The sequence below is a fragment of the Xiphophorus couchianus genome, chromosome 14, assembly GCF_001444195.1.
Source record: "Xiphophorus couchianus chromosome 14, X_couchianus-1.0, whole genome shotgun sequence".
Lineage (NCBI taxonomy): Eukaryota > Metazoa > Chordata > Actinopteri > Cyprinodontiformes > Poeciliidae > Xiphophorus > Xiphophorus couchianus.
This window is the reverse complement of record NC_040241.1, coordinates 17,545,473-17,573,160: the sequence shown is the minus strand read 5'-3', so window position 1 is coordinate 17,573,160 and position 27,688 is coordinate 17,545,473. Positions and strand designations below refer to the sequence as shown.

The 27,688-nt window shown below is 37.6% G+C and overlaps 2 protein-coding genes across 5 annotated transcripts in view; one reads left to right on the top strand and one right to left on the bottom strand.

Annotated features, from left to right (window-relative positions):
• Positions 1 to 219: 219 nt before the first annotated feature.
• Positions 220 to 8,471, bottom strand: badb (BCL2 associated agonist of cell death b). Of its 2 annotated transcripts, none has more exons than XM_028038608.1 (4): positions 8,311 to 8,471; positions 6,360 to 6,512; positions 5,585 to 5,802; positions 220 to 3,970 (listed from the first exon to the last, which is right to left on the bottom strand). In XM_028038608.1, exons 2-4 carry the CDS (start codon positions 6,502 to 6,504, stop codon positions 3,833 to 3,835), a joined length of 501 nt encoding a protein of 166 aa, XP_027894409.1. In that variant the 5' UTR covers positions 6,505 to 6,512; positions 8,311 to 8,471; the 3' UTR covers positions 220 to 3,832. The 2 variants fall into 2 exon arrangements, with proteins under 2 accessions (XP_027894409.1, XP_027894410.1); XM_028038609.1 differs by having other exon boundaries at positions 5,585 to 5,799.
• A 17,062-nt stretch (positions 8,472 to 25,533) lies between these two features.
• The window catches only part of slc8a4b (solute carrier family 8 member 4b), a 114,719-nt gene continuing 112,564 nt past the window's right edge, over positions 25,534 to 27,688 (top strand). For 2 of the 3 annotated variants that reach the window (XR_003598159.1, XM_028038465.1), the window contains exon 1: positions 25,534 to 25,742. The gene's annotated coding sequence lies outside the window, so the exon portion shown is untranslated. The remainder of the gene's footprint in view (positions 25,743 to 27,688) is intronic. The other variant, XM_028038466.1, reaches the window with a different exon arrangement.

Sequence of the window (27,688 nt, the reverse complement as noted above, 5' to 3'; positions counted from 1 at the left end):
ATAATCTGTCAGTAGAACTAGTACTTTTTCATCAATATTAAGGAATTATTTACTTAAAACATGCTATTATATATTGCTAAAAAGTTACTAATCAGTTAGTTTTTTATAATTTCAAGTGTACCTAGAAATTAGACAAAAATACTTTTTTTGCACTGTTCATCTTTACAGTTTTCAAAGCATCGTCTTTTTACTAAACAACAGAAACTAAGACGACTTCAGTCAATCTTAAAATCATTTATTCATGACAGCATATATCAATTTTCACAGCTGTAGAGAAAATACATTTACAAAAAGTAATTAAAAACTGAAAAAAGAATAGAAAAGAAAAATCAGATAAAATTCAGTTTTCTTTGCACACATCTGTAGATTCAAGTAATGCTAACATCGTATGCAAAACTCCTGGTGGCCATGCGAGTTTTTTTTTTTTTTTTACTCTACGGATACGGTCTGTCAGAATCTGAAATGTCTCTTCTCAGTTCTGGACAGAGAGCTCACATCCGTCTAAACCTACTGTGCTATTTCTGGAGCGCTAAATGGGGACAGCGAATGTGTCGTTTAAGGCTCTGACTGGGGAAAAAAGTTCAAGGCCGGCTCCGTGTTGTCGATTCACTGGTAACAAAAACGTTCAAGGCAGGTCGTTTAATAACTAAGCACTTAAATCCCAGCTCAGCTTCGGTTCGGATCTAATCCCGCTTCCACATCAGAGTTCAAGTAAATGTCCAACTATTGAGACGTAAAGCTTTCCTAAGTGATGAAATTAAAGTAAAAGAAATGGGATCCAACAGTAGTCATCAATCGTTTTTAAACAGTCGTTGGTTCAGTCTCTGTGGCACCGTTCAGATTGTCTGGAGTTCTCAGATTAAAATGCATACATAAGCAAAAATAAAAATGAAAAAGCTATAGAAGACCGAACCAGAGCCATAAATGTTATTATAGACAAACCAGAGCACTTCACAACTCAACCCTACAAGCCGAGAGGAAGACGATAAGACACAAGCAGAACGAACTTATCACCATTGTTAATAATCACATATTAGACAAGCCTTGCTTTTTTTTTTAAACCAAACTGTGTATGAAAGGCTGATTTTTATATGAGGCAATAATGATATCCAGAAATGTTTAAATATGTGCCAAGAATTGCTCATAAATCAGAGTACAATACAAGTTATTCCAGTGAGAAGTTTTATCCACACGTCGATGCTGATGAAATTTAACAATTTTTATAAAAACAAGAGTACAAAGTGACTTTTCTGAACAAAGTCTGCGGAAAGTTTGGATACAAAAAGCATCTCGTCTTTAAATAAGACAAAATGAGAACTCATCCTGCCATTTGTTGAGGCTTGCAGCAGTCGATTCATTTAAAACAGTAACATTTATCACAACAGCCGTGGATTGTGCAAAGCCTATTGCTTACTGAACAGCTGGGAAACCTCGTAAATAAACTTCTGGTTAATCCATTTGTATTTAAAACCTCCACCAAAGTCATTTGAATAAATATTTACAACATATTTACAGCTAAAAATCTTTTTTTTTTCCATGTTTGTTTTTTAATTTTTTTGCTTGTCAAAGTCTTTAAAAAGATAGGCTTGTTTTGTGCTTTTATATTTAGGCTTTAATGTCACCGGCTACAATCTAAACCCTGAAGTTTTATAATATTTGTGCATCGTCACAGATTGTCCCACTAACAAGATTGTTGCTCTTTTGATAAATTTGTTCTAATAAAGCAGTTTTCTGATAGTCAAGCACGATTGTTTAACATAGAAAAGGCTTGCAAGCAGTGGAACGAGAAGTTTGTATAAAAAAACCAAAAAAACATTAAAGGTTCACCGATTACATTAAAAATCATGACAAAACTGTGAAGAAACAGGGTTTGTTTTAACTCCTTAAAGGGCATTTATCATCATATTGGACATTAAAACCTTCAAATCTTGAAATGTAAAGAAATTTCCATCTGTTTTTCCAGTTACGTTTAGTAAGTAATCTGTAAACCACACTTTTCAGAAAGAAGAACAAAAGCCTTGAGTCAAGCTCGCAAAAACAGGAAGGCACTACCATATATAGATATGTCTGCAATGAAACAGTCTAGAGATTTCTACCAGGACGGATTGTTTTCTTGACCAAAAAAAGATACTTCATCTGATTATATTAAACGGATCTGAAAGGCGAGTATGCAACACGGTTAACGCCATGACAGGTAGTCAACAGCCTGACCATTGAAGTGGCTGTAGCTGTTGTTTGTGAGCATAAAGTTTGCCGGGATAAGGAACCGACATGGGAAGCATTAGCTTGAAGTGACTTTTAATGGAGAAACCAACTGTAGATAGACAAAAGTGGTTTTGAGTGGTTTTCCTAAAGAAGTCCTCAGAATAAGGTTTGGACAGCTACAGTATGTTACCATCATGTAGTTAAACCTTTATGAGTAAAACACACTTATGTGGAGGAAAATGAGACACATAATCACTGCATGGCTCCCTAATTTAAAATATTCTGGTTTTTCCAGAATTTTCCTCCAAATGACAGATTTTTTGGTCGACCACAGAGAGCTTTTAAATCCATAGGTTGGGTGCCGGTCTGTTGAGTCTCAAATCCACTGCCTGAAGGGAACTTTTTTCCTGATTTCTTCTTTCTAATTGAATAAATCGCTACAAAAATCTTGACTTAAATTACAGCTGCAGACTTTCCATTGCTGTTTTTCTTAGGCAAACCTTGACTTGTGTATTTAAGAACCAGTCCAAACATCAGAACATAATTATAAAAATAAGATGTAAAAATGATGATATATGCCCTATAACCACTTCATACCTTTGCAGTTTTCTACCTCTTCTCCCAGAAAAAGCAGTTTGCCTCTGAACTGTTTGTACATGTCTTTGAGTTTCTTTGTCCAATCTTGCAGTTGATTGAAACAAAATTTCTCCTCTACTGTGAGAAGACAATGAATAAGATCGAAATAAAATAGCAGGCAGAAATGAGTCATAACCGATGGAAATAGAGGTGTAATATCAAATCTATAGAAAGATGGTACCCAATTTTAAGTTAAATTTATGTATTCTTGTGAACATTTATTTTCATAACTTATAAAAGTATAATATTATGAATGGAAATTGACTGATATGTAAAGCATAAGTACATTCAAGTACCAAATCAGAACAGGCATCCCAATTTATAAAGCCTATAGAGATAAATTATGAGAATCAATCATTCAGACTTTAATTGTCGATAATATATTTGACCATCTAGATCTAGATTGTATTGACCAAGATGCTAAAGCTCCGGGAGAGAAGTGAGGACAAGATGACGACGATGGAAAACAAAACAAAATGAAAAATAATGAGTTATTTGCAATCAGTATTCAGCAACAATATTGCAACTGCATTTTCCTGATATCCAGCAACCCTGAAGATGGGTGTAACATTGGGGTGTATGGAGAAGTAGCAAACTGAGCCGTTTCCCATGTGTAATGAGACCAAAACAAAAATCCAAATTGGTTCATTTGTAGATTCTGGTGCAATAAAATAAACTCCAATGTAAAATACCAACTTCTTCCATCCACTAATTGCAAGTCTATATAAACTTTTAAGATATCATCTCACTTTCGCTGTATTTTGACTTACTTTTCCTATGACACAATGGACAGCCTAACATTACTAAATTACAGCTAACACGTAATAAAAAAATCTAATGTGTATAGCAAAGACATAAAAACAAAACCTATAAATGATCTATTTAACCAAGTCCTTAAACCTGGAAACCTTTTTTCCAGTCACAGGTTGTTCAGTGGTTTTTCTTCCCACCATAAAAACCTCGATCAACTCTTGCGCTCCTCTCTGAGGGTCTACTCGGTGCGGGAGGCGTGGTTTTCGTGGTGGTTGTTCTCTCCCTCTGTCTCCTGGTGACTGAAGAGGTAGCTCCACCAGCTCCTGGAGTGGTGAATCGGTCTGTTCGACCCATCACTGCTCACATTCCTCATTTCCTAGGTGACACAAAAGCAGAAACATAAAACGATTACCATATTGAAGTAGTAACTAAACTCCAAAGCAACTGTTTTTTGTAGATAAGCTGCACAAATTGGTTTTTAAAGGTGCTGTCTTTATTTTTCTGTGCAAATTTTTACATTTCGGTGTAAATTTGTTAAACTCTTCAATAATTTGCCTGAAACGGTCTCAGTGCTGCCCACTTTGGGTTGAAAGAAGGCAAGAGACACGGGCCCCATGGCGAATCAGGAGTAGGAATAACGAGCATTGACTGAAAGCGTATCTAAGTTTAGGGCTGGTAGATTCGGCTGAAAACGTTATCATAAGCGGTTCATATCAGTCAACGTCAATAATTGTTCATTTGTTTATTTTAAATATCTGAAATAATTCAAAACTTGTGGAACATTTCCTGTTTTATCCACAGTTTTCACTCCATGCTGTTGTTTGTTCATTTTTTAGCAGTTATGAGGAACAGTTTCAAAACCTTAAACTGCAGCTGCGTCAGTTACTCAGCAGATCGTTGCTAGGTAACCGAAGGGTGAGTGGGTTGTTGCTAGGTAAACAAAGAATGACTTTGTTAGTTGGTGGAAAAGTCGCTAAGCTGTCTGTGAAAGCATAACCCCGCCCCCTGACGCAGTGGGCGGGGTCAGGATACACAGGGGGGCGTGGTCAAGTGTGGGGATGAGCAGGTCAACTGATGTCAATTTATCCACTTTGTCACTATATTATTTACTTTTTATCAAAATTTAAACTACTGATCTAGAGACTTTTTCTGTGTTGTTGGATATTTTATGACTACAACAATCAGCAGGCAGACTGTCTGTCTGTCCAGAGCGAGCAGCGAGAACGGCCATTAGCTGCCATTAGCCTCTCCTGCTTCCTCAGCACTGCAGCCAATCTGACACAGTCGTTCAACAGCATCCCTACACCTACAGTCAGAGCAGAGCAGACCTAATCTACTCATATTGCAAATAAATCACACATTTGTAAAACTGAGAAACTATCAATCAAAGCTCTCCAAGCTCAGCTCGCTATTCCAACTCGACTCACTACAGGGGCTGCGTGTCTGAGTTAGATAGTTTTACAACCAAACCCAATACTGTATGACGTAACGGCATACCGTTTCAAACAAATAGGAGAATCCTACTGCTTAGGCACCGTTTGACTGAAGGAGGCCAACACTGAGACGGCTTTAGGCAAAATAATGCAGAACTAAACAAATTTACACAAAAATGTCAAAATTGGCACAGAAAAATATAGATAGACCCCTAAATAACCTATCTAAACAGTTTATTAACAAAAAAAAGTTTATTTGGGGATTAGTTACACTTTAAATAAAACAAAAAGAGTCACTAGATTGGTCTGAAAAGTTGCTAGTTAGGGTGACAAAGTGGATAAATTGGTAGCTGCTTATTTCTTCCTGACCAGAGCCTCGCTTAAGCCCCTCCACTCATCCCCTCACTTTGCTGAGCCCCTCAGTGTCTCTTGGCTCCGCCCACTTCAGTGGATTTGTTCTAAATTGGGTAGGGGGCGGGGCTTATGCTTTCACAGACGGGTTAGTTACACTTTGAGCTTTTTAACATCAATAAAGTTCAGAGATTCCTGATCCTCACCCCTTTATCAAGCAGGTTGACAAACTCATCGCTCATCCTCCGAAGCTGCCGGCCGTACTTCTTGGCAGCCCACAGGGAGGGAGGAGCTGATAAAGATCGGCCCCTGAATGGAAAGCCCTCAGTGGGGGTCCCGACCTCCTCTTCCCCCCTGGCCTGCAGCTCCACCTCTCTGGAGATGGTGGAAGCGATGGACTCCGAGTTCAGTCTCACCCGACCTGCTAACGAGAGGATAAAGGACAAATGGCTCTCAGGGTTTTTACTTGGAATGTGTATAATGTTTTCCTTTCTTCTGCTCGGGTTCTGCTAATTGGGGCAGAAGACAAAACAACAGATTGAAATCTTGGAGATAAGAGATCCAAGCATCCCTGATATTTTTGCTACGGTGGAAAAACAAGTTCAGTAGCGTTTGTGAAAGAAAACATTGAGATACTTTCTTTGTTTGCCTCGCATGAAGTGTGAATGTAATGATCAGTAGTTGAAGGTTCAACTTCACACAATTAATTCAGGGCTGCTTGGTGAGAAACTGCATAAAAATACCCAGAAAATATATTTTTTTCTCAAAGAATTTCACTTATTTTTTAAGATTTCTTCAAAATAAGAGACATTCTAGCATAAAAACTAGAGTTTAGAGACTGATGTGAAAGCTTGCAGTTGCAAATGTAATTGCAAATTTCCTGCATGGACCATTTTCTTTCTATATTTTACCTTAACATTCACCCATTTTATAGCCTCAACACCCACTCCACAGTTCCCATAATCGTCTCTGTCTGCCTACTTGTAGATCGGAGCTCAGGAAGCGTGAGGGTGTGGCGTTGACTGAGCGGCTTCTCCTTTTCTTGCATTAGCTGCAAGTCTCCTCTTTCCTCTACGTCTTCCGATGGGTCCGACTCACCGTCTGAAATTGTAAATTTTGTGTCCATCGTAACATCTGGAGACCAAAAGACAAATTTAAGAGATTAAGACAGCGAGAAATGAAAGTGTAAGATTGATTAGACTCCATTATGTCCTGGGGAGTCACATTTTTTGATTTCTCAGTTGAAAAAATACCAAGAAGCCAACCCTGATGATTGGATTCCCACCTGAAAGTATCAGACACTGAGCTAGCATAATAGGAGGAAAGTTGCATGTACAAATTAATTAATACTTTTGACAGCTTTTAGAAACAAGGTACACACTTTGCTCTATATATGCTTCTTTAAAGTTCGAATGCATTAAATGGAAAAGGAATTGCATTGTTAATAGAGCTAATTTTTGGTTAGCAATTTAATGTTCAACACACCTAAATTATTATTTTCTGCTAAATTCTACAGCACTAATTTATTTGATTGTTTTGTAGACTTTCAGTCGAATAAAGCTCAACATCTGCATTGAAGCATTGGTTATCAATCAGTGAGAATAGTTAGATAGTAGTTAGATATTTATATTTATGCTCTTATTTTGATGAGGACAAAGAATGTTTACGTAGCATCTCTGTTTCCACTCAAGTTCTCGATCTTTATTTTCCCCAATAATTTCATTTCAAACAATAAACACAGAAACATTGCTGCCACTGACCATACATAAATGCTTTCTTATTCCTCCTCATATACACCACATATGTGTTTTAGCAGACTTTCTTTCCAGGATGAAGGCACAGGTGGAGCCATCAGAGAAAAATTACTTTGCAATAGAAAGTACTCCTGGTTCAGTGATCCTACGGTTAGCCGGGTTTTCTTACAGAGCTATGTGTACTATTATTTTCTTTCCCACTGAATATCCTGATGGCACACTGTTTGTTTAGCTGTGTTTATTTTCCAAACAAGGCCAGTGAAAAATCTTTCCAACTGAAAGTACATTAGAGTGTTTTTAAATTAAACACTTCCCTTCTCGTCGATGATTCAAAATGTTTTTGTTTGGCTATATTGCATTAGCAAAGCCAGTGATGTGTCTTTCATATAGAAAGTACTCCAGACTCAGCACTTTTTACTGTTTAAAGAATTCTTAGACACTTAACCTTTTACATTTTGCATTAAAAAGGCAACAGACTTTGAATGCACTGTGTTACAATTTGGACTGTTTGCGACTTAATCTGAATAGGGCATTATAATTAGGATAAATTGTGGGGCAGGAATTCAATTTTAACCTGAAATTTGAATTGCTATGCAACTGATAATTAATTTTCATTTCTTTTTCATTGCGAATTGATTATGAATAAATAAACTGAGCTGAGCTAAACTAAGTTAATACTCACATTATTCTATTTTTGACCTGTGTGGGTGAACTTCTCCTCAGAGACGAGCCTGATAAAGCAACATTTACTCCAAATGTATCCCAATAATAATGTTGCTGCTTCACATATTACTATCTAACCATCCAGAACCTATAAGATGGACCATTAGTGGGAGTTTCTGTGAAGGAACCACCTGTGTTAACACACCCAGCTGCTATCAGCCTCGCTGCACTGACCCCCATAAACTGGTCCAAAGGTATTTCCAAGAAATAGCCGCACAAAAACAAACACTTTTCTTTCCCAAGACGCTTTAATAAGTTATATTATTGATGACTTGCTGTTACACATTTATTAACAGAGGCAGCAAACCGTGTTCATCGGTCTGAACACTGCCTGTCTTGTTTTGTTGTTGTTGTCGGAGGAAGACAAAAGAAACTTCGTACAGGGCGGAAGCTGCTGCGGCCAGTCTCCGCTAACTACGGCTTTTAAAAACGCTTCATGAGGCGGGTTTCCTTACCCGAAGTCTCTACAGCATGAGCCCGAGGAGTGAGACTGTGACTTTAGCTGGCTTCCTGGGGCGGCAGCTGTTGTTGTTCTCATCCGCGTCTCGTTTTTTACTCTGTAACACACTTTAGCTCCTGGCTCACCCAATCGCCGCGCGTCAGAGCCACTTCGCGGCGTGCTGACGTCACTGTTGCGAACCGGGACTTGTTTGTCTCTTCGGTTTACCGTAATGTAAGAGGTAGGTGCGCATCTTACATTTGGTTTAATACCGGGGTGTCCAGACTGTCACCAGTTTTAAGTTTCACATGTTTGTATTTTGTATATCTTTTTCAACTAAAATTGCAAATATATATATATATATATATATTTTCTTTTCTTCTTATTTGCTTATTAATAAATCACAAACAATATTTTAATTAAATGAGCAAGAATCAATCATTGAATATTTGAGACATGACATTCGTGGCTTAAGAAAAAAAAGGATAAAATAAAATTTCAGGTAGATGACCTCTGTCTAGATTTTCAGAAACAAGAACAGGACATGCTTACTGTTTGTTTAGTTACAATTAAATAAGTCCTCACTGGATGTTTGTGGTTTTGTTTACAATCAAATTTAATTAATATTTTTCATTTCACCTAAAGTTTTTTTGTTTCAAGAATATTTTAACATGCCTGTGTCAATAGAAATTGCACCCTAACGTTTTTATCTGCATTAATTTGCATAATTGGCTAAATAAATTAGAAAGTCATGCTTAAATCGAGGTTTATGGCCATGCAAAATCATTCCAGGGGGCATAAATTGCCCCTAGACCACATTTTGGACACCACAGTTTTAATAGGGGCTAAATAAATGTAAAAATGGGAAGTAACATGTTTTTATTTATTTAATTTTACTTTTATTTCATTAGGAGGTTATCAAATATAATCTCCTGAAACATAACAGGGCTGAAGTTAGTATAATCACGATTTGATTTAGAACTTTGGTCTTTTATTCTTGTAATTTCTGTACATAAAACTACTGATCTACAAATCCATACATAGATTTATGTAAAAAAAATATATTACTAATATTTATTCCCCATATTTGTATAATATTAAGGTCAGTGCCTGCACTTGTTCATTTTTCCCCACTTAACTGGCGATAACCGTAAACAGGCTGAGAGGAGACAAAAATCTAGCTGACCAGCAGGTGGAGATGTTTGAGTAGAAACTGAGCAGATGTCTCAGTTTCTTCCTGGTAATCCTGGTCTACATCTTCCGTCTAGGTTTATTAAGTTATAAAATAAAATTATTAGCAAGACATGCATTAAAAAAATATAAATGTACACAACCTACTAAAGCAAAATGCTACTGCAGAGCGTATTTGTAGTGTGCAAACTGGTAATCTTACAGAGCTTTCTCCTCTTTGCTTTCTTTCCGCACATCAAAGGTGGAAAATTCAAGTGTGTAATTATCTACCATTTATATTTAGAGCCTCTCCTGCTTCTCTTCTAACCCTCAATGTTGCTGCTCTTTCTGCTGGGAGGCTTGAGACTAAATTAGTCTATTTTTCTTTTCTAAGTATTTAATTGACACTTGGAGAGGAGAAACAAGTTGTGTTTGCGCCACTGTGATGCAGTGGATTCATCCAAACAGAACTAATGTGAGTCTCTGAGCCCAGGAAAGTCTGCAGAGTCATCTTCTCTCACTCTAATGGAGGAAGCTTTAGGAAATTATCGTTCCTGTGCCCTTTTCTGCACTCTATTCTTGGAAGGATTAAAGGAAAATATTACATGAGAGTTCTGGTTGGATTTCAACTTCATTCCAGAGCCGTAAAATTATTATCCATGTTAATCTGATGTGTGCGCACACTGGCTCCAGAGCTGTCAGCCATGATGGGGTGTGTGAGCAGGAGAGAAAGACCTTAACATTTCAGACTGTGACTGGTTGCTTGTAAGTCCGTCGGCTGGGTTTGAGAGCCATACAATTAACATCCATTTATATTTCCCTGCACCAACCTCACCCTGCCTCCCTGCCCCTCATCTGGGGGGTTATTTCGGGAAGCGGAGGCGTATGCACTCCCACACTGTCTCCAAACCACCACTTGGTGTGTGTGTGCAGGCGTGTGTGTGTGTGTGTGTGTGTGTGTGTGGCTGTTTGAGTGCAAGTGCAGCCGTGTTCCTCAGCTTCCCCTCAAAATGTTCCTTTCAATTTAATGCCAGGATGCTGACTGTGTGGCTCCGCTGCAGCCACTCTCACTGTGTCAAATGTTTCTTCTTTTTCCTCTTTGAACACCAAGATCTCTTACAAATACTCACACTCCTTGATCTGTGCCACATCCTGTCTCAAACCGACCAAAACCTCTCCTGGAATACATCAGGATTTTATTTAACAGATGTGATTAAGTAAAGCCTGAGAGAAACAACCTGCTCATGGTGATGACAGCATCATGCTGCGGGGAGGCCCTACTTAAGCAGACACAGAGAAACTATTGTGAGTTAAAGCTGAATGCAGTGGTTGGGGCGTGCTGTGGTGGCGCAGGGAGTTAGCACGCCCCACGTTTGGAGGCCTTAGTCCTCGACGCAGACGTTGCGGGTTCAACTCCCGGTCCCGACGACCTTTGCCGCATGTCTTCCCCCCTCTCCTCACCCTCCTTCCTGTCTGCCTACTGTACAAAAAATACGAGCCACTAGCGCCGCAAAAACTCTTCGGAGAAAAAAATGGAAAAAAAAAAAAGCTGAATGCAGTGTGAACAATCAGATTCTTCTAAATGGCTCTTTACCCTGAACGACACGAATCAAGTCAGTTAGCAACAAGACCCATTCTTTGTTTTTAACGACTTTACACACTTATAACAAGCTGCACCGTTATGAAGTGTGAGGTTGCGCATGGTCAGCTGGCAATATGGATCATGCTGAAAGTTTTAATTAAAAAATATGATGAAAAAACTTATACAAGTTAGCAAGAAACGCAGGGATCACAGGGAACCAGAGTCAAACCAAAACAGAAATCCAGAACAAAAAGCCAACAAGATAAAATGGGGTCACTATCAAGGTATAGCAGGATTTAACAGGAGGATCTAGCAAGGAGTAACTGAGAATGAGTTGTATTTATATATATATATATATGTATATATATATATATATATAAATATATATATATGTATGTACTGGGGAGGTTGAGGAGAGAGAGAGAGGGAAAGTGGCACAGGGGGCGAGCTAGTGTACACAGGGAACTGGGAAATAAATCTAACACTAGATGCAAGTAGCATAATTAAACTAGAGCAACAAAGAATAACTAGTCAGAAGAAATGAACAAACTAGAATCAGTCAGAGGACTGAACAGAAACAAGACTGATCTAATCAAATTAGAGGAACACCGAAATTAACAAAACCCAAAGCCAACTCAAACAACCCTAGATCCTAACATTAACGTTATTATTTTATTTTCAATTCCATTAGTTTAATTATTTAATTAATTAATAATTAATTTAATTTAATAAATACAACGCAAGACGTGTCATGGCAGCAGACATCTATTGTAAGCACTAAAGTGTATCGATTTGCAGTAAAAGATAACATAGATATTTGACATTTATAATTTTAAATTTCTTTTTATGAAACAAAATATATATACTGTGGTTCTGTTTCACCTTTTGAATAAATATTAATTTTGCTTTATGCAGATGTTTTTACTTTTTTGTGAATTTCACTCATAAAAACGTCTCTGATTTTATAGAAAACTACAATGAGGAAAAAATGCCATGTTGTTATAAACATGGCATTTTAAAAAATGGATCATTTGAACAGTTCTTTGACAGAAATGCCTTCTGAAGATTCAGTTCTTTTCAAAGAGTCTTGATGTAATACATGAAACTACTGAATACAAACAATGAGGATTTTTTATTCATATTAAGGTTTAAATCTGTTATCTAGCGTTGAGTTTTAAGATGTAGTTTCTTTTTTATAAGTAGTTTTCTTTTTACTTCTGTTTTCTTCAGTTCTTCTTGTCTTATTTAAACTAACATCTTAGGTCACTAACATGCTTTTTTATCTTCAGTAAATATGCAATTTAAGATAATCTATTGACTCTTTCTAAATGCAATATGAGAAATAAAATGATTCTTCAAGTTGATTTTTAAAGCTCATAGTAATAAAATCAACCTGCTGTTTTCGAAGGATCACAAAACTTTCACAGCTCTTGAGAAAAGAGATTTAGCAGAAGTGAAACCAAAAACGTTTTTGGTTGAGAGCCGACTGTGTTTGAGTCATACAAACGTGACCAAGTTGTTTAATAAAAAAAACAAAACATAGTCATGTTAGAATGATCCAGTCAAAGTTCAAACCTCAATCCAACTGAGAATCTGTGGCAAAACTTGAAAACTGATTTTCACAGCCACTACACATTCAATTTTACTGGAAAAACCTCTCAGACTTTTATGTTAAAATGTTGCAAATCTTTTATTTCACATTACAATGAAGCATTTCTGTTTGTTGGTCGTTCATGCAGAATTTAGAGATCCACAAAAACTGACCTAAAATATACAAAACTAAGAGCCCACTGTGCTGAACGTCACTGAAAACCTCCTGGTTATTCCAACAAATATTGATTTCTCAACTCTTCCTGAGTTAAAACATTAGTATTGTTGTTTCTAAATGAATATAAATTTGTTTTCTTTGCATTATTTGAGATATGAAAGCTCTGAATCTTTTACGTTATTCTGACCATTTCTCATTTTCTGCAAATAAATAAATTTTTGCTTGGAATTTCAGAGACATGTTGTCAGTAGTTCATAGAATAAAAGAACAATGTTCGTTTTACTCAAACATAAACCTATAAAGAGTTAAATCAGAGAAACTGATAGGTTATTTTTACAAAGTGTTAAATTTAGACTCCCTGATAATTTACCTGAAAGTTGAAAATTAGTTAATGATCCACCGTTTGAGGCCAATCATTCTCTACATACTGATACTGCTCATGCATTGCCTGTAAGCTTTATTGATGCATTATCTGTATTTTTCCACAACATTCAGATAAAAACTCAATTACATACAGTGAACTTTGAGGTTGTGATGAGACGAGATGTGCAAAAGTTCAAAGGCAAAGCACTATGTTAAGCCAGTTCTTATTAAATCTGAAGAAGTAAAAACTTATTTCCCAATTCCCCAATAGTTTGAATCAAATCTAAACTTCAAGCAAGCTGAATAAGAAATGGATGAGACAAAGGGAAAGCCAACAGAGGGGACTCAAAGAGTCACAGATGTAGGATCAAGAGTAAAAACAGGCAGTGAGATTTGAAGAAAACAAGTTTGGAGTAGCTCCAAAAATGGCAATAAAGTCAACATAACATGAAATATAAAAATATTCTCAAGACAGAAACCAACAGAATAACTTGTAGGGAGGAGGCGCAGAGACTATAACCAGCTTAAATATACGCTCCTCCAGCCTGTGACCCTTTCATCGCGGCTCTCAGAACATGCTCATTAAATAAAAACCACTCCCTCACTATGCAGCTTAGTCACTGTGATCACAAGGCTGACATATGGCAGCTCACTAGTTTATTCTACCCCACCCAGGGGCAACTAGCTGCTCCTATGACCCAGCTAAAAGTAATGAGTGGGAGAAAAAACAAAAAGGAAAGGAAAGGAGCTTCAGAGGTTTACATTTTTGATCCAAACTTAAAAACACAATAAATCTCTCCAGTTAGCAAAAAAGCCTGAAACGCCCCATGGCTCCCACCTGCCCCCACCTGCCCCCTCCTATCCCCTGCTCCCCCTCCTATAATCGGTTCAGGGCGGTCGGTCTGGGTCTCCATGTCTGACATGTAAACCACATGATGTTTGTAATTATGTTTACAGTCCAACAGACGGAAACATTTATTTTCTTTAAGTTGTGTGACTAAAGCTCCACTACAAAAAATCACTTAAACCTATTTCTTTGTTTCTTTTTCTCTAACTTCATTTAATGAGTATGATATAAATATAAATATAACTGTTTCCTTATCGACTGAAGTACCATATATTTTTAATTATGTTAATTTGTATCTAAAACGGTTATTAGGTCAAGCAACACTTAATGGTTTTCCTCCCGTCTCTTTAAAAACTAGGTTATCCATCCTCCTCAAAGATTCAGCTTCATTTTGACAGCGATGACACAAAGTCTACATTGTGTAAAAAATCCCTACATTTTCAGCTCAATGAGAGTACAAGCTTTCTGCATTAATAGATCCATTTATTTCTGCCCATCGTCATAAAATAAATTCACAAACTCTACATTTTCCTCTCTGTCTGTCATGTTCCTGTTCCTTCCCTTCCAGCCCGTCTGACTTCACTCTATCCGCCATCAATCATTTCTGCCCGTCATTCTCGCCGTTTAATGTTTCGTCTCTCTTCGTTCGTTTCTCTCTCTGGCTCCTTTTCCTTCCTCGCCGTATCTGGGTTGCTGTCTGAACTAGTTCATCAAGAGATTGCTCTCTCTGATGGCGTACGGTGGAAACAAGATGCTCTTCATGTGTAGCAGATACTTAACATGTTGCAGGACGAATTCTCTACCTGTCCCAATAAATGTGAAGATTATGTATGTAAGATCCATTCAACCAATCAAATGATTTATATTTAATGACGGATTTCATTTATTTTTAATACTTAAACTAAGGTTTATTTTCTCATTCTTCAGGTAAGTAAAAAGAAACAGAAACAAAAATGGTAACAACAACCCTCCAATTTAATTCTCCAGGAAAAAATTAAATAAAGCTAAACTAAATATGGTTTCCTGCTCTCTCATTAGTTTAAAAACAGGGGAATCTTTTATTAAAACATTTGCTGAGAAACATATCACGATATAGCAGTTTCATATCAGACAATATCGATAAATTAATTAGTTTTTAGTTTGAAATATCTGAAATACTGTTTTATCCACAGTTTCCTCAAGTTGCTTTTGTCATTTTCTACTTCAATTCCTTGCCGTTGTTTTTTTTTACTTTAAGCAGTTATGAGGCAAGGCGGCAAAACCTGAAACTGAAAATGCGCAAGTTGCTTAATAGAGTGTTGCTAGGTAAACAAAGCGTGAGTGAGTTGCTAGGTAACCAAAGAGCGAGTGAGTTAGTTGATTCCAATAACTTTGCTTTGCTAGCAGTGAATGGCTGCGCAGGTAAAGCCTTTCCTCTGCCAACATCTCCCAGAATGCCGTGCGGTTCTGTTTTGGAGTTCAGTGAAATTATCGAATATTCTCTTTCATTTATAGCAGAACATATTTTCCATGTTATAAGCAAAATAATCTTCCAAGGGAGCTAGTACTTTCTTTTTTTGATCAGCATGAAGGAATTATTTATTTAAAACAAGCTCCTATATCTTGCTGAAAAGTTACTTGAAAGTCAGTTTTGTTTCATTTCATGTTTACTCAGATGTTTCCACTAGAAACTAAACCAAAAACACTTGGTAAGATTTTCAGCTGCTAGTTCTGGTTCAGAATATGTGACCAAATTGGACCTGAAAGATAAATAAAACTCTGAAGAAAAGCCACAGAAACAAAACAAAACTCTGTAGGAACTTCACACAACAATTTGACAGAAGTAGCAAAGCACAGAAGCCACATCTGCATGTAAACCTATCAATCACGTATTCTGATAAGCTGCTAGTTATGAACGTCTTTGTGCATGTGAGAACATACGTTTGCCTTTGGATAAAATTCATTTTGGGGAGGGAGGAAGAGCCTATCCTGTAAAGTCAATGTTTTTGAGCTTTCCATCATGTTACAAAGTTATTCCCTCATCACAAACATACCTGGAGTGTTGCTTTGATTCTTTCATGCAGGTTTGAGAAGTCCTGTAATCTTCAGTGGCAGCCTAAACGCTGCCCTCACAACGTGCATCTATTTACACTGTGATTCCTCCTCTCCGCTCCTTCAGACTAGCCAGCAGCAATTAGTAAACACCTGGTGAAACAGGGCATCTGCTGAGCTCATTAGCACTCCTAAGAACGACTGTAAATGGCATAATGGAGGATCATTGTTGTGATGATGTGCTGATGGCAGAATGATGGAAAGAACAGAACCTTCTTAGAGACGGAGGCCAATTTCAAGGCGTCAAATTGCAAAGTAAAATGATTTTTTATATATGTAGCATTTTTTTTAACATCTGAAGGAAGCAAAGTTATTTTATTATGAATTGAGCCTGGAAAACACACAATACTTTCCCTTTAAGAAAACTTCCCATCACAAGGTTCTTAATCTGTTTCAGGGTCAAGGTTTCCCACTTTGCTGATTGCGCTTCTGCTTTTTATAAACTTTGAAACAAGCAGTAAAAGCCTGTCGAGGTTTGAAGCTTGATTACGTTATCAAACAACTGAAGGCTGATGGGAACTGAGTCTGACTGCTGGCTTCGAGAACTGCAACTCGGCAAAACAGAAATGGGATGAGCAAGAATGGCTTCAGCGAAACAGAAATCTGCATAAAATAATCTAAGAAATGGCGTGATAGATAACTGCCATTAGGAGAAGAAAGAGCTGGAACTCATTTGCCAACTATATAATGTATTTTTCCATTCACTTTAGTTGATTCTGTTGTTCAGCTAAAAACTGAATGCACCTATTTCTGGTCTGGCTTCTGCTTTGCAAAAGTGAAATGTTTTTTCAGCTGAAATCTTCTGCAAAACTGAAGGCATTTAGCGTTTCGAACACAAAGGTCAAAGATTCCTGTTAACATCAGATGCAAGGATGAGTCCATTGTTCCTCTGCTGTGAACGCGCTGTGTGTTTTAGTGTATGGTGGTTTCAGAGTAGAGGCATGCATCTTAGTGAAAGGTCAGAACTGCTCCAGGCTGCAAACTAAAGAGGAGACCCAAGTGATGAATTGCACCTTAAGACCGTGTTCCTTTGCAGCGCAGCTCGTTTTGAACCTTGGGGATGTGTGGGTGGGACAAACAGCCGACTGCATGCAGATAAGTGCTGGAGTGGTTTCTGTAAAGGTTTAAATGAGTAGAACGAGAGTTAATGCATTGTTTTACAGTACAAAAGCATGAAAACAGAAAACTGCAGTTGCAGTTATGCATATTTAATTAGTTAGTGGTTTATTTTTTAATGTGGGATCACAAACATCAAAACAATATCCACCAAAGTCATGCTGACAGTAAGAAGAGGAAACTTATTAGATAAATATCAGACAGATGACATGATATTGTGTTTCTCTCATGTCTCTCTCTGTCTACCAAAAGGATGCCGCCTGGTTCATTGTTTTCAACCAGCCCTTTATTTGCAGGATAATTTTGTTTACACAGACTTCATCATCCATTTTATTACTTGTTTTGTTTATTTATTTTGTATATTTAAAATGTCTTCCAGCTCCAAAGTTAAATGTTCATAAGAAATTAAAGTTTATTGATCTTTGGAAGGATGAACTTGCATTATTTCACTATTATAAAAACATCACTTGAAAATAGTCTCAAAAAAGAATAATTATTACTTATTGACTTCTGGAATAATTTATCGTCAAGCAAAACTTGTTATAGTGAGAAGCTTGTTTGAATGAGGTCAAATGGTTGAACTCTGCAGCTGCACTGCATGTTGGGTGTGCAGTGGTTCAACGTCGGGACAAACAACAACTCAGTTGTTTTCAAAAATATTCATAAGTTACATACTTCAGATGTAAACTTAACAATTATGCACAGATGTATGTTGCTCTAAAATATTTGGAAGTTTTTGGGTAACAAAATGTGAAATTGTTCGAGAGGAGTGGATAGTTTTGCAGCCCGCTGTAAGGATGCCTATATGTGTCATTCTGAGTCTTTATCACATGGTGTTTTGCTCTAACCAGCTTTCCCACAATATGCTGCTGTTTTCGTCTGCATGTGTAAATGGAGGCATTGTAGATGTCATTCTTACTTGTTTCCATTTCCCCTTTTTCTGGCGCTAATTTTGAAATTGGGTAACTGTGTCAAAGCACTGAGGTGCAGAATAAACCCAGACGTGTTGAGATAAGAAACATTAACGTCATGGTTGTGTTAAGGACACACCTCCAGAGTGTTTTTCTTTGTTTCTAAATTAGATTTACTCGTGTAAAAATACATAAAAGCGCTTTATGCTTGTATTCTGTCATCTAATTAATTATCTGCAGAGATTAATAACTAAATATCCAAACTGAGGTGCTCTGTTTTAACATTTTGCATGAGCGTCATGTCACCAATGCTACGCTAAGCAAGCATTTGTGCACAAATGACCCAGAGCTTCTTAGCCACTCTCCAATCAGCTTTTATTTTGATCCTATAATGGCCGCTTCTTTGAGTAGCAGTAACCTTAAGTAGAGCGAAAAGAGTCGGTGCAGTGTGCTTTACAAGACTTGCTTGGTTGCTTTAAAAGAGACATATTGTGCAAAATTCACACTTATACTCATAAAATCTGGGGTTACTATACGTAACCAACGTTTTCGTACTTCCATTTGGGTCTCAACTGCTTCTAAAAACAGTCCAAACACTTACAAAAAAAAAAACACCAAGCTGGTTTTAGTTGTTGACGTACCATCCAGAAACCACTTGATGGGTTCTTGTTGGATGTGCAGGAGGCTCTACTTCTGCTTTTCAGAGTTCTATGGTGTATAATTGTACATTTGTTTGCAGCTGTTTTCAAGTATGAATGTTGGGGACGTAGCCAGCAGCAGCTGACAAGAGGCCCTAAGCTACAGTCTCATTATCCAAGAAGGATTTTGTGTAAAAAATGTAATGAACATGTTTTGTTTAAGCCATAGATCTATCTTAACTGCACAGGTTGGGAAGTCTCGCCTTCTCTAGTTGTTTTTAAATCAGCAGGACTGATCTGCTGACAGTGAGTTAGTTGTGTTTCACTGCTGCTCATGTGAAACAACTTCAGCGGCACGACGAGTGGGAGGCAGCTTCATGAATAATCAAGAGCCAGCGCAGAGACATAAGGTCGCAGATAAAACAGAATAGAAATATTACACAGCTGCTGTGGATTCGCTGCTTTAGCCCCGGCTAAGCGAGGGGACAATAAAACGGGACTTCATTTGTCCTTAATCGTCAAAGGTAGTTCCACAAATTTCACCAATAAAACCATTTAGACACCCACCAGCCTGGGTTCATTACTGGTATGGTTTGTTGTCTCTCTGAATTATTGAAGTGAAAATTATGGAAATGTAGGAAGTGAAAATCCACTGGCGACAGTTTTTGTTTGGGAAACTTGTTTTTCATGTGAACTCATGAGCTCAGAAGGTCATTTGTCCTGAGTTGAGCAATTTTGGCTGAAAAGTCCACCAGCTTTCTTCTGCAAATGAAGGTTGGTATGAAAACTGACGTCTACAATCACTCTGAAGGAATACTCTGTTTTTTTCTGGCTTTATGACATTAAATGAGACTAAACTTTTCCCTTTTTTAGGTCAGTTAGGATTACCAAAATTACTTCTGTTTCCTAAATGCAATAATGAGACTTTTTTATTTCTTACTTCAAATTCAGAAGTTTGTACACAGAAGTTAAATCAGTTTGGGAAAGCCCAAAGGATGACATCATGTCTTTAAAACATCTTGTATTACCATATACTGTGTATTTTCCAATGATGTTATAACTTATGTTATTTTATATGCATGTTGTTTGTTGATGTCGTGTCTTAACTTTGTTTTTTCGCTTGCTGTAGGTTCAGAGGCAAACTTCTTTCTGTGCTTATTCTGCATTGCTATTCGTATCCCTCCTCCTGCTGATTATTTGCTTTCTGGTATGGTAGCTGCACAGCACTGGAGAGGAAACAACTGACACGGGTGGTGAGAACAGCACAAGGCATTGTGGGATGCCCCCTCCCAGACCTGGACTCCATCTACACAGACCGGGTCAAGAAGAGAGCTGGATCCATAGCCATGGATTCCAGCCACCCGGGCCACAGACTGTTTGTGCCGCTGCCATCAGGCAAGCGGTACAGGAATATACGGACTACAACAAATAGACTGAGAAACAGTTTCTTCCCCACAGCCGTCAGAGCCATTACTCCCTGCCGCCCCCCCCTCCCACACATATCATAACCTCGCAGTCACACATACATATCCCCCACCCCCACACAGCCATATTGTTCTGCACTTTGCACTGTCACATCATCTGTACTTTGCCATAATTGGACCTGCTGCTACTTCTTTGGATGGTTGAGTACCTTTAGTTAATTTAGTTGTATATATTGTTATTATTATTATTGTGTGTCTGCTTATTTTTACTGTATATATTTGACCTTTTGCACGGGAGCTGCAATGGAAATTTCGTTGAATTCTGTTCAATTACAATAAATGCTATCTATCTATCTATCTATCTATCTATCTATCTATCTATCTATCTATCTATCTATCTATCTATCTATCTATCTTCTCTCCTTTACTTCTGTCTTTTTTCCTTTTAAACATTTCCCCTGAATTTTCTCCCTCATGTTTATCCATTTTTTCTTTTCCACATGTTCATTATAATTTAAATAAACCCAAATAATTTTTTTAAAAGTTTTATCAAGTCGAGAATCATGACGGAAGATTTAATGCTCCACTGATGAAAGTGGAGCATTAAATCACCCCTGATAAAAAAAAACCCCTGAATCCAAAAAAAATTCTCAATGTTACATTAGACATTCTCTAATTTGATTTAAAGAAATCCAATAATCTGACTAAATTGATTACATTTTTGTGACATCATCAGTTAATTTCCGTTAATATTTCTCATCCAAATTTTTTAAAATGAGTTTATTAATAAAATGTTGCACACATTATTCTTATTGAGAGAATGTGACAAAACCAATTTAATGCTAAAACTGCCTGCCGTACTGATTTGACGGCATTTGGGTTATTTGGACGTCTGTGGGTGTATTTTAACATTTCTGTTGTGTTCATTTCTGTGGTGCAGCAATAACATTCCCATGTCAAATTGACTAATAATCCAGTAGTGTTAGGATCCCAAATTTTCCAAAAACATGTTTGTATCCAATAATCAACTCTGTTTCAATCAATATTTAGTGCAGTGATGTATAATTATAATATAAGAATAATTCACTCGCTTTTCATTTTAAAAATACATTTAAAGTTTTTTTATTGTCCACCAACATGAAAAAACTCATCCTGAACATAAATTTGACTTATTTAAAATGTATTTTCCATATTTTCTTCTTAAGTAGTGACATTTATAAAGGAGGAGGGTTAAGGCAGCATCCCAAACACTCAGCTTCCTTGTGTGACATCACGGGAAAATCAAGAGAAATCCACCAAGATGTCTAAAGGAGAACTTTCCACAAGTTTGGGTCCAAATTCACAAACAATCCTAAGACTAAAAAAGCTCCCACTGATGTACTTTAGGAAGTTGTTGATAATGTTTTTTGTTTCTTTCTATCAGAGCCAAATGTATCATTAAACAGACCATCCAGTGGTGAGTCATTCACGACTAGATTAGTGTTGGTTTTCTGCATTGCTATTCGTATCCCTCCTCGTTTCCTTTTTTGTTTTACGTGTTTTTGTTCACCAGTACTTTCTAGAGCTTAAAAAGCTACGAGGAATCCACACTTTGACCTCCATGGCACCAGATTTAACCAAAGTCATTAAAGCACAAACGCAAAAGAGCTTTAACTAAAGCAATTATTCTCATAAATGTTCTCAATCTCTCACAATTTCTGCCTATGCTGAACTGTAACCAGTGTTTTACAGTCTGAAGATGCGCTATAAAAACACATGATTAATATTTAATGGAAAGCAGTAATTATCCTCCAGGCTGGAGCTGTTAACTCCACTTCAAATATCCCTCCACACTGTTTCAGACTCATCATTTTCAGCCATAGTGAGGCAGAAGGCGTCGCTTATTGTCTCATTGCCACCAAAGTATAAAAATGAGCTTCCTCCCCAGACGTCGTTATGCTGTTTGCAGACGCTCGCTGTGAGGTAATGGGAGAAGATTAATTGGGATCGCATCTGTTAGGTTTCATCTGATCAGTCTTGTTGAGAAGAAAAATGGCAGCGTGTGGATTTTTGTCATATTTTATTAATTTTTTTCCTTTCCGTCTCTGACGAAACGTTTCTGATGAATCAAAGGCACAAGATGGTCAGTTGATTCTTAAATGTTAAAAAAGAAACGTACCCTGTCCTGACACAGCTGAACCCTTTTGGTCCCAATTTACAATCACTAATACGTGGTAAGACTAGCTTAGCATGTACAGAAGTGAAGAAAGGAGATCCAAGAAAGCAGTTGTTCACCTTGTGTTAATATTTCACTTCAAGTTAAAAACACATAAAATGTGTTTGTTGTGTTTAATTAATTAATTCTAGTAAAGATAGCACGATTTTGTCACATGCGAATCTAAAGAAATAATTTTGTTTTGTGTGAACACAACAAAATTTAGCTAAGTGAATTAGCACACCGATACCTCTCCTAGCCATAAGGGGGCAGTAATGCAACAATAAAACTGCACGAACAGAAAAACCAGTTTAAACAGGATTAGTCTGGATGTTCATCCAAAGACTGCAGTGTGGGTTGTGCAACACCGTAAAAAATCCTCCATTTTGTGATTTTCAACGAAGCACCAAAGATATAAGCATAAATGATAAACTGCATACCCTAAATGCACTTTGGTTCTGCACATAGATTACATCAAAAGAAATTAGATTTTTTTTTTGCTTGCGTTGTCGTTCCTGCTACTGAATGTTTGTATGTTTATTTGGACCAGGAGAGGCGTTATTGTGATGCGCTTCAGTGGAAAAGATTTCTTTTGTAATTTGATAATCATCATTTTCAGCCACTGTTTACCTCCAGGTTCGCCGCTTCTGCCTTCTTCTCGCGCAGCATTACCACACAGGCTTTGCGTCAGTTACATAAAAGTTGGGTATGATTCGATATGACCTTTCTGACTTTTAAAACCATATGATACGTAAACGGTTTAGTACCCCATAAGGACTCGGCACAAATCAGACTTTTTGGGAGCGGTGAAAAGAATTGGGTCAATCTGCCGTAGAAAAAGTTGGATATGGGTCCAAAAAGAATCGGATTTGGGCCGAGTTGCCTGCTGTGTAAACATAGCCTTTGTTTCTGATTTTTTAAATTAATCTGAGAAAATATTCCCAATGCTCCTCATTAGTGAAGGTCATTAAATGAACTGCCTCACATCTAGTCTGTGGATAAAATCCATACGTTCAGAAAAGCACTCAACGTGGATGTGTGTTCTTTCAGCATATAAAGAGTCAGGAACTGTGTGTGTGTGTGTGTGGGCGTGTGTTTGAGAGTGTGGGCTCTGTGATGTTCCCTCGCTGTGTGAATTAGCCTACAGTGTAAAAGGCCACTCTTCATGCTGAGGCAGAGCTCTGATGAACTGTAGCGAAAAATAATGTAAAACTGCGCCCGTCCAAACGCTCATCACTCACACAGATTCCAGCCGTCTTCGCCTTCACCTCTCACCCCATTTTCTACATCCTACCAGCACTTATAACCCTCAGCTCCGGCTCGTCCGCTCTCCTCCTCGTCCATTTCATCTGGCTGGAGATTCTCCGACTTCTGCTCTCCTGAAGAAGAACAGAGCTTATCGATTAAAACGACATCCGTTTGATTTACATGCTAAGGGTTTTATATCTTTGTACCACAAAAATATGTCTCAGAGAGTGCCGGTGAATCATAATGAAGATGCTTCTATCCATTCTTTCATTTACCTTCTGATACTTGCCTGTCCTACAGAGGGTCTTGGTGAACATCATAAGCAGAACTCAGACCTATGAGGAGTTATAAATCCACATCACACAACTCGGACCCTCCAGGATGTCACAATGTTTTTTTTTTGTGACTGTTCCAGCCTAAAATTGCTAATTTTTCTGACATCTTGTTAATAATAATAATAATTTTTACTTTATTCATCCCAGCAGGGAAATTATTTCGCAGTTACAGCACACGACAGGAGCTGTCTGCAGGCGGCCAGCTGAGCCGGCGCCATTTTTGCCTTAAACTTGCCTTCAAGTTTGAAGGCAAGTTTGTTGCCTTCAAACTTGAAAAGAAATTCACATTTTCACATTTTTGTGCCTCCATTTGTGTCTCAATTGGTTTAAAAAATAAAAAAATGAGCCCAAGCTCTTAAAAAAATCACAATCCAGCTGTTTTTAACAATGACTTAAAAGTTTTTTGGTGTCTGGAAATTGTTAAGTCACGATCAACTGGCACGACTCGTTACCTAGCAACCCAAGCTTGAGCTCCAGCACATTTGGTCAGCTGGTTTGACGGCTGTATGCGCTGTACAATGGCTGCTGGAAAAGACAAGTATTTTGTTGTTGACTGAAACCACGTGAGAAATTTTTATTGGTTGTGCAGGCGGCTCCACTAATACTTTTCAAAAATTTATGGTTGAATAACTGCACATGTGTTTGCAGCCATTTTCACGTGTGACTGTAAGCGTTGAGTTGGGGGGTGTGGCCAGCAGCAGATTATTTGGATTTAAAGTGACAAGAGGCCCTAAAGCAGCTCATTGTGACAGAAACTCAAAGTAGACCTGAGCACACTGAAATCTCATTGTCTAAGAATGACTTTGTGGAAAAAAATTTAATAAATGTATTTTGCATAGCCTATAGGCCAATCCTAACCTGTCCAAGGAAGCAAAATAATAGGTCATATAAAGGTCAAATAAAGTTTTATTTATGTCTTACAAAAAAGTTTAAATTGTTACACATAAACTTCCCAAAAAGACAAGATTTTAACCATTAATATTTAAAGTACAAATAACATTTTCACGGGAAATAGAATATTTTCAAACCCAATATTTTAAAAATATTTTTTCAGTGTTACATAATACAATAATCTGATTTACATTTATATTATATACATATAATATGTTAAATAAGTATGTTAAATACCATATAATATATTGACATAACATTACATTAAAATATGAAATTATATAATATTTGTGACTTTAGATTACTTGAAATGAAATTACTAAAAATATATTCCACAATAATATATTCTTTAAAATGTTTTTATTTTTTTTATTTGTGCATTACAATTTTTTTTTGTTGTTGTTGTAATTTTAAGTGGGTTTCAGGAGTCAATAAATATTAGCAGAAGGATTCAGAGGCTGTAAATGTGACCTGCTGAGGAAGCTGCTGTTTGCTAATTATGAGCGAATAAACACCGATAAGTTCTGCATCGCTGCTGAAAGTCTCAGAGATTCTCCGGTTTCACTTTGTTTCTCTGCTGCACACAGAGAAAAGCCTGATTAGCCTCATTCCTGCTCACATCAGCTCCGTCTTCTCTATTTTTCACCATCAGTCGCCTTGTTGTTCTGCAGACAGACAGATGAAGAAGAGAGAGAGAGAGAGAGAGGAAGAGAGAGGAAGAGGAGGGCGTTTGAGCTGCGCCGCGGCTTCAGAGGAGGAGAGACGTTTATTCAGCTGCTGAATGAAGGAGAGGATGAACACACACAGAGGAACCTCTCGGTGAATCAATGAACGGAACCCGACCTGGACTCATTCTACTGCACGGAACCGGTGAGCAAGCGCAAAAAAAAAAAAAAAAAAAGAAAACAGCAGCGCATGTTTCTCTTTTTTCATGCTGTTAAATGAATATTGGCCACAATTGATGGTGTGCGGATGCGTAAATAAGGAAGAAGAGCGCAATGTAAGAGGGAGCCGCCGGAGTGAGGGCAGCGCTGCCCTCAGGTGTGCATGCGGCGCCGCAGAGCGCAGAGCGCTGCCCGGTCCGCGGAAACGCCTTCAATTAAGCGCGAAAACCGGCGCGCGTTGTTGTTGTTTTTTTTTCGTGCGTGAGACGATTTTCCCTTTGATCCCGCACGGCACGAGTGAACGAGGACCGAGCATTTCACGGAGGGATGACTGGGGTCAGGAGCGGGCAGCGCACCGAAGAGGAACCATGAGTTCAGGCTGCTTAGTTGTTTTTTAAAAAAATTATTATTATTTTAAAATATTCTTTAATGATTTTATAAACAATGCGAGGCTAAGCTATTCACAGCCCGTGGGATATGTTCACATTTTGTGACGTCAGCATGGTTTATTGAGATTTCATGACTGACCAACACAAAGTAGGATTATGACGTGAAACCATCAAGGTTTCTCTTTGTTTTGTTTTTTATTCATACATAAAAATCTTAGTAGTGTTTGCTTGTGTTCAACTAGTGGGGGATATTTATCGTATGGTTTTCACTTATCATGATAAATTTCTTGAGATTTTGATTGATCATTATCACAATAAATTCCAATTAATGATTGGAAATCCCTAGATTTTATTTTTACTGGTTTCCTTCACTGTTTGTTAATAAAAGTGTATCAATAAATAGGAAAATAAGATTAAATGCAGCTACTGTGTGCACTTTAGTGACACAGATAAATTTTTTTCTGTCTGGTAAAGAAGTGCATTACAAATGGGAATTGTTTTTCAAGAGCAGTATTTGTGTTTGGGAAGCTAACACAGTACCATGCAGTCAGCCATAGAGTTACATAAAAAAGAAATAATTATCAACATTTTTATTATCACAATGCTGCCGCAATATATTGTCATATAACTTCACTTCTCTACCATGTCTGGAGATTTCTGTCCATTCTTCTTTACGAACCAGCAAAATCTCAGTAATGTTGGAAAGAAAGTGTTTGTGAGCATCAATTTTCATGTCCTACAATAGATTTAGGTCTGGACTTTGACTAGACCAGTGTTTTTTCACAATGTGGGCTGCCAGGTGGTTCTCTGTGGGCAAAAATACAAAAATAATCACCATAATAATTTGAAATCAGAAATTTTTATTACACTTCTTTGTAAATCTAATGTTTTTCAATCATCATAAAGTATAATTTCCTGCTCAAGAAAATCCCCACAGCATGATGGTGCCACCAACATGTTTTACTGCACTGTTGGAGTGTTTAGTTGATCTTGGCTGCTTCTTTGATCAATACTCTCCTGATCCAGGGTGCAGTTTAGGTTAATAGCCATAAACTGGTCGGTTTAAAGGTCTGCATAGCAAAAAGCCCAGTGTTGATTGAACAGAGCTCTGAGATGTTCACAGCTTAGAAACTTGTTTTATACCCTAACTCTGTTGTAACTGTCTCTCCGGTCTTCATGAAGCTGTTTGCTCACTAATATTCTCTAACAAACCTCTGAGGATAATCAGGAAAACTCTGAATGCGATTAGTGGCAGTGGATTTCATTTAGGGGCATCAGGAAAAAGAGGGTGGACACAAATAAAAGCCAACCATTTTGGATGTTATTCCTTCAAAAGGCTGGAACTTTGATATCGTATATTACTTTGTGTTGGTCCACCACCACCAAAAAAAAAAAAAAAAAACACCCGGTAAAATCTGTGAAGGTTTGTGGTGTGATAAAATGTCAAAATGTTCAAGAGGTAGGAAAACATTTTCAAAGTCCTGTAGGCATGAGGCAGGTACCGGTATCGAGGCATTGAGTTACAGCTTACAGGCACAGCTTT